General features: G+C 46.4%; 1 protein-coding gene across 1 annotated transcript in view; it reads right to left on the bottom strand.

The window, feature by feature from the left end:
- LOC102822467 overlaps positions 1-5846 on the bottom strand; it is a 45637-nt gene that overhangs the window by 32358 nt on the left and 7433 nt on the right. Inside the window, exon 2 of the mRNA XM_006867238.1 lies at positions 5517-5609. Within this exon, the coding sequence (XP_006867300.1) occupies positions 5517-5609 (93 nt within the window). The remainder of the gene's footprint in view (positions 1-5516; positions 5610-5846) is intronic.

The raw sequence follows: 5846 nt of genomic DNA, 5'->3' as shown, positions 1-5846 counted from the left end.
AAAAAAAATATCCTACCACTCTCGTTCCCCATCTCCTTTCACTGGGATCCATCTGGAAAAGAAGGAAGTTCTTCAGTGGGGCTTCTACCTTACTCTCCTCATTCTGAAACTTAGCATAGTCATGAAAGCTTGTAAGCCAGCCACTGCATGCTTTTTTTTGGTAGCCAGTGTCTACATTTCTCATCTTTATCAACCCGACTCGACGGCACTTAACAACAACAACAACAACATCAACTTTATCACTGAGGAAACAAGGTTGTTCCTTGAAATGAAGGATCCTTCCATTCTGGCTGAAATTAGGAGGTGCTGCATGCATAGGCAAAAGTCTAATTCATCAAATAATAGCAATTTACACGTGTTTGTAGTATCAAACATCTTCATTTTCCTCTGTTGAAGTTAGTCAACTCACCATACACATTAGGTCAAATGGGTACAAGCTGAAAGTGTGGGAGTTCATGCACACCTCCCTGCACTTTAGACCAGCTGGCCACTTCACTCTCAGCTCTAGCCCCCAGGGGCTAGGTTAGTGCTCCTGGGCTCAGGAGTTCATACATCTTCCTAAACTTTTAACATGGGTAGGCTTATAAGGCAGTACCAGGCAGGCCCAACCCTCAGTGCCTGCAGAGGGCACCTGTCACTGGGATGGCAGTTGGTGGGGGATCTGGGGGTGGGCAGAAGTCTAAGAATGGGGCTGTGGGTAGGAAGGGTCCACCACCAAGGGAAGCAAAAGCAGTGATTGGATGAGGGAGTGAATGCAGAGCGCTCAGGTTATTAAGGCAGAAGCCCTTCTTCTTCTCTCTCATCTCAAGGTCAACGGGTGCCAAGGACACATGGCCTAACTCAGCACGTGTCTTCATCGCTGCATTCCCCCCACTTCCATCAGAAGTCGACCTGGTGGTCACCAGCGAGCATACTAGTTCCCCTTTGAGTTTCAGTCCTAGAAGGGCCTTTGCCCTGCTGAGCTAACTTTTCTTTCCTTCATGCCTCCAAAGCAAACAGATTGCTTGATATTCAAACAGCCAAACAGTCTGCTTATGTTCTGCAGGTCTTTGTTCCAATAAGAATCTTCTGGTCTCCCAGCAGTTCTGGGTTGGTTTGCATGTTTTCTCAAATGGGAGTGTCCCAACTCAGAAGGTTGTAGGTGAGATTCAGGATTTCCCCTAAGGCCGCATGGTGGTGGTGGTATGCTGTGGAGTCCCTTCCAACTCACAGTGACCCTGTACAGGGTTTCCAAGGCTGTAAATCGTTACGGGAGCAGACCACCTCATCTTCCTCCCATGGAACAGCTGGTAGTTTCGAACTGCTGACCTTGAGGTTCGCAGCCTGACTCGTAACCACTACGCTACCAGAGCTCTTTTAAGGCCCCTTAAGAGTGGATATTTTTTTAAAGTTTTTAATTTTTTTTTAAAAAGAGATGTTTTTCTTTACATTTATGAAATACACACTTATTTTTAAGTTTTTTTCTGATTAGATTATATACTATTGTACTCAAGAACTATCACACTCTTGAAATAAAAGTTATGTAATATCAAAAATGTAAAATTATGGGACAGAGGCAGGTCAATAATGAGATGCAGGATGTCCCACTACAAGTCTGATCGCCACTGGCCGTGACCTGCTCACCCACAGGGACAAGAAATGACAATGACAGGCAGGACAGGAGTGGAGCCTAGTCTTCTTGGACAGGCCTGGAGGGTCAGGTACAGAAACAAGTTGGGAGACACAAATGTGTGGCTAAGAATAGTAGACAGAAGTGGACAGACAGAAGAAAACAGCGGGCTCAGCCTCTCCACCAGCCACTGTGACTAGTGGACGTTAGGCAGGCTGACCCTGGACTCTCCTCTGTGGCAGCCTCCCTCACTGTCCCAATCTCTGTGGCATTTGCCACCCACACCAGCTGGGGCTGCATCATGTTCTCAGACTAGGACACGCAGCCTGGAGGAGACAGAGATGTAAGTGGACCCACCCAGAGCAAATGGGCTGAAAAAGCCAAGTTCCCCTTCTCCATCAGACAGAAATGCTTCCATGAGTGAGCGCCCCAGCCGTACAGAGCCAGGCCCACCACTTCTATGGGGAATTCTCGCTAACATGGGTAGGGTGATAGTACCAGGCAGGCCCAACCCTCAGTGCCTGCAGAGGGCACCTGTCACTGGGATGGCAGTTGGTGGGGGATCAGGTGGTCAGCAGAAGTCTAAGAATGGGGCTGTGGGTAGGAAGGGTCCACTACCAAGGGTCGGAAGCAAAAGCAGTGATTGGATGAGGGAGAGAATGCTGAGCGCTCAGGTTAGTAATGCAGCAGCCAAAAGAGACCAAGTTCAGGATGAAGTAAAAGGCTTCCTCCTCCCCTTTCTGATTCTATGAGTCCCACTTCAAATAAGCCGTGTGTCCTGCTCGCCTGCTCACCTACAGGCCTTTACTGAATCCTTCCAATCGCTCCTGTTTGGTCTCTTCCCTACCATCTGAACCTTTCAATCCCTACTTACCCCCCTCCTACTACTTCCATCTTCCCTCTCCAGGAGCTTGGGTACCCATCGGCTCTCTCTGGCAATATCCCTGATATCTTAAACCCCTGTTTACTATATAAAATACAAGTTCCTGGCTTGTGAGTTTTCCATACTGACATTACATCAAGAGGGTTTTCCACATCTGGAAACATCTTTGGAACGTATGCCATTCAGTGACGCCTTACACTAATTATACAAAACTCTCTACAAGGGCTCTTTGAGCTTCTTGCCACTGTAATATATCTTCTACAGACTGGAGAGGCCTTTACTGCCCAACAAAGTCACCTGTTATTCTTGAAGTATGTACGGTTCAGTCCCTAATCTCTCAGTAATCATGCCACAAAATTGTGTTCTAGACCCTATTCTCATTTCATTTCATACAGCCACAACCACGTTCGTGACTCTAACTGGTCCTCCTGATTGGTTCTGGTGCTCAGCCATCGCAAGTCCTTTAGAGTGGCCGGGCTTAGGCTTAGGTGACCAACGGCAACAGCTTTGTCCACTGGAAGAAGCAATTCAATTGAAGGAAGGGATAGAGTGGACTTCATTGGATGAGATCCTGTTTCCTGTATCCCCAAACCAAAAGGAACCCACTGAAGGCAAGTAAAGTTAAATAAAACAATCATTCAAGAATCCAAAGATAAAATTGTTGTTGTTGTCAGGTGCCATCGAGTCGGAACCGACTCATAGCGACCCCATGCACAGCAGAACGAAACAATGTCCGATCCTGGGCCAACCTCACTACCGCTGCCACACCCGAGTCCATCAATGATGCCACCTGGCTGATCCATCTCATTGGGGGTCTTCCTCTTTTTCTCTGACCTTCCACCCTACCCAGCATGACATCCTTCTCCAGCGATTGTTTCCTCCGGACAATATGTCCAAAGTAGGAGAGACGAAGTTTAGCCATCCTGGCCTCCAAGGAGCACTCTGGCTGCACTTCCTCCAAAACAGATTTATTGATATTAAAAGATAAAGTTACAAGAAGGTTATTCTGGGAGCATGGATATCTGAGGGGTGAGGCTGCTTCTAGGAAGTTGCTCTGGGTTTCTATGGATTCGGTATGACTGCTGTATTGTAGATTTCTTTGAGGTGTCTCATGACTATTACCATTTCAGAAGGTTGACAACTTGACAATTGAGTTTTCAGTCACAGCCTTAGTAATGGCTCTCCATGTGGTGACTATTTTAAGATGCCTTATAGACATGCTTGGAATCATCATCAGTAAGCAGGCATTGTTATAACCCTTGGCACATTTCCGGGTCTGCTTTTAGATTACTGATGTGAATGCACACTAAAGAGTGAAAACTGAAGCTAACCTTGTAAAAGTCTCATCTTTTTAGTACAGAACTGAAGGAACAAGTCAACTGTAAAATCTCCATGAAGAAACTTTCACTGATAAATTCTGTCCAAAGAAATAATAAATATGAACTCTTTGGAGGTCCTTTCAGTCACCAGAAGAGGAATTGTGAATTCTCACAACCATCTTGATACGCAGTGTATTCAAGGCCTTAAAAATGCTCATCATAACACTGAATTCAGCGTAAGCCCACTTCTCGTCTTCCACCGTAATGAAGCAGGCACACACGTGTCCAGAGACCTGGTGAGGGCAGGTTCAATGGAACCAGATGTATTGCAGTGAAAATGTGGCAACACACTAAATGGCCCATTGTAGAGGGATTTTGTAATCACAGAAGTCCTTATGTGAAGGTAGCATTGAAATGGCATGTGTTCCAGAAAGAGAGAGAAAGTGAAAAATGCTTCATGAAAACACCATAGAATGGAAGAGGAGGGATTTCTGACAGGGACTCTCAGTCATCTTTGTGTCCACTACCTTATTGGCTAGTTCTGGGGCTCCAGACAAACAGTTCTGTCCTCACTGCAGCGCTGAACATGTAGACACTTGCCTACTCCTTTTAAACAAGACTTTGACAGCCTCTGGCTGGCTTACTCTGTCTCAGTTACAAAGCATCATGTGCACTTTCACTTTATATAGTGTTAAATTTTTCTTATCAGTTGCACACTTTTGTTCGGTGTTATGTTAAGTGCCATAGAGTCGGTTCTGACTTACAGGAACCCTTTATCGGGTTTCCGAGGAGCAGCTGATCGGTTGGAACCACCAACCTTTCAGAGAGCAATCTAGTGCTTATCCTACAGTGTCACGCCTGGACTATGTAAGCCCCTTAATTTGTGGTGAGATCAGAAGAGACTTAGAGTTGGTTGGCACCTGTTGCTGCAGTTGGGAAACTTGGTGGAGGGGAAGATGCCAGGTGCTGAGCTCTGTCATTTTGCTTCAGAACTTACAACAGGTGGTGCTTTGATCTGTCCTAGTCAAGTCTTTAAAGACGTTAACTAGATCTGTTCTGATGGGTCAGAGGGCTGCAGGAGGCTCTCCCCTTCCCTAAGAAGTAGTGCATGGATTACCCAATCAGATGCCCTTTATCATCATCTCATCCATGAATACTGGGCCCCCTACTGGGCCCCAGCTGTGCTCCCAACCTCAGCCAGACCTTGCAGCTGAATGATCGCTTCCTCCTCTCAGCTGCGTTCCCGGAACTCATTTGAAGTCTACACCAGACATACTATGGCCTCCTCCCTTCTGAGGTTCTGAATTTTGTTTGGCCCCTACATCAGAACCACCACTGGCTCCTCCCTGTTGTGTTGGGCCCTCTTCCAGAGCCAACAGTGCCTCATTCCAACCATATATTTTGAGTTTTGTTCCAGATCCTTGCTATCACCTCCCGGCTATGTATTTGTGTTTTGGTTGTTCTCTTCAACAAGAAAGACCACTGCCAACTACCAGCTTTGTTTTTGGTTGAGCCATATACCAGAACCTTGCCACTTCCTACCAGTTATGTTTTGGGCTTTGGTTGTCACCTTTTCAGGAATCCCCACTGCCTCCTCCCACCTGTATTTTGGTCCTCACATGAACCTCCCACCAGATGCTGCACCACTTCTGGGGGGTGACTCTGGAAACATCTTCTGTGGGGAAAGATTCCTGAGCAGCCTCACTCACTGACTTGGCTACATTTTCCACCCACTCCAGATGAGCCTTCATCAAGTTCTCAAAGTCCGCATAGGCCCTGTACTGCTCCGGGCCGCAGCCTGGAAGTGGCAGAACTGGGACGGGAGCCCAACCAGACTGACCAAGCTCAAAAGAGCCCAGCTCATATGATCCAAGAGTAAATAGATAAAGGTTTACAAAACAGACTAAATGCTTTAGAGAAAGGAAGATCACTTAAGGGAAATAAGACCCAATATATCCAGATTACACTCCCAACTAAGGTTATTCATGGTATAAGTAGATTTGTGTTATCTTTCAGTAATCCAGAACTTGACTGG

The sequence above is a fragment of the Chrysochloris asiatica genome, unplaced genomic scaffold (genome assembly GCF_000296735.1).
Source record: "Chrysochloris asiatica unplaced genomic scaffold, ChrAsi1.0 scaffold00102, whole genome shotgun sequence".
NCBI lineage: Eukaryota > Metazoa > Chordata > Mammalia > Afrosoricida > Chrysochloridae > Chrysochloris > Chrysochloris asiatica.
The sequence above is the reverse complement of the archived record's forward strand: the minus strand, read 5'-3'. Positions and strand labels throughout refer to the sequence as shown.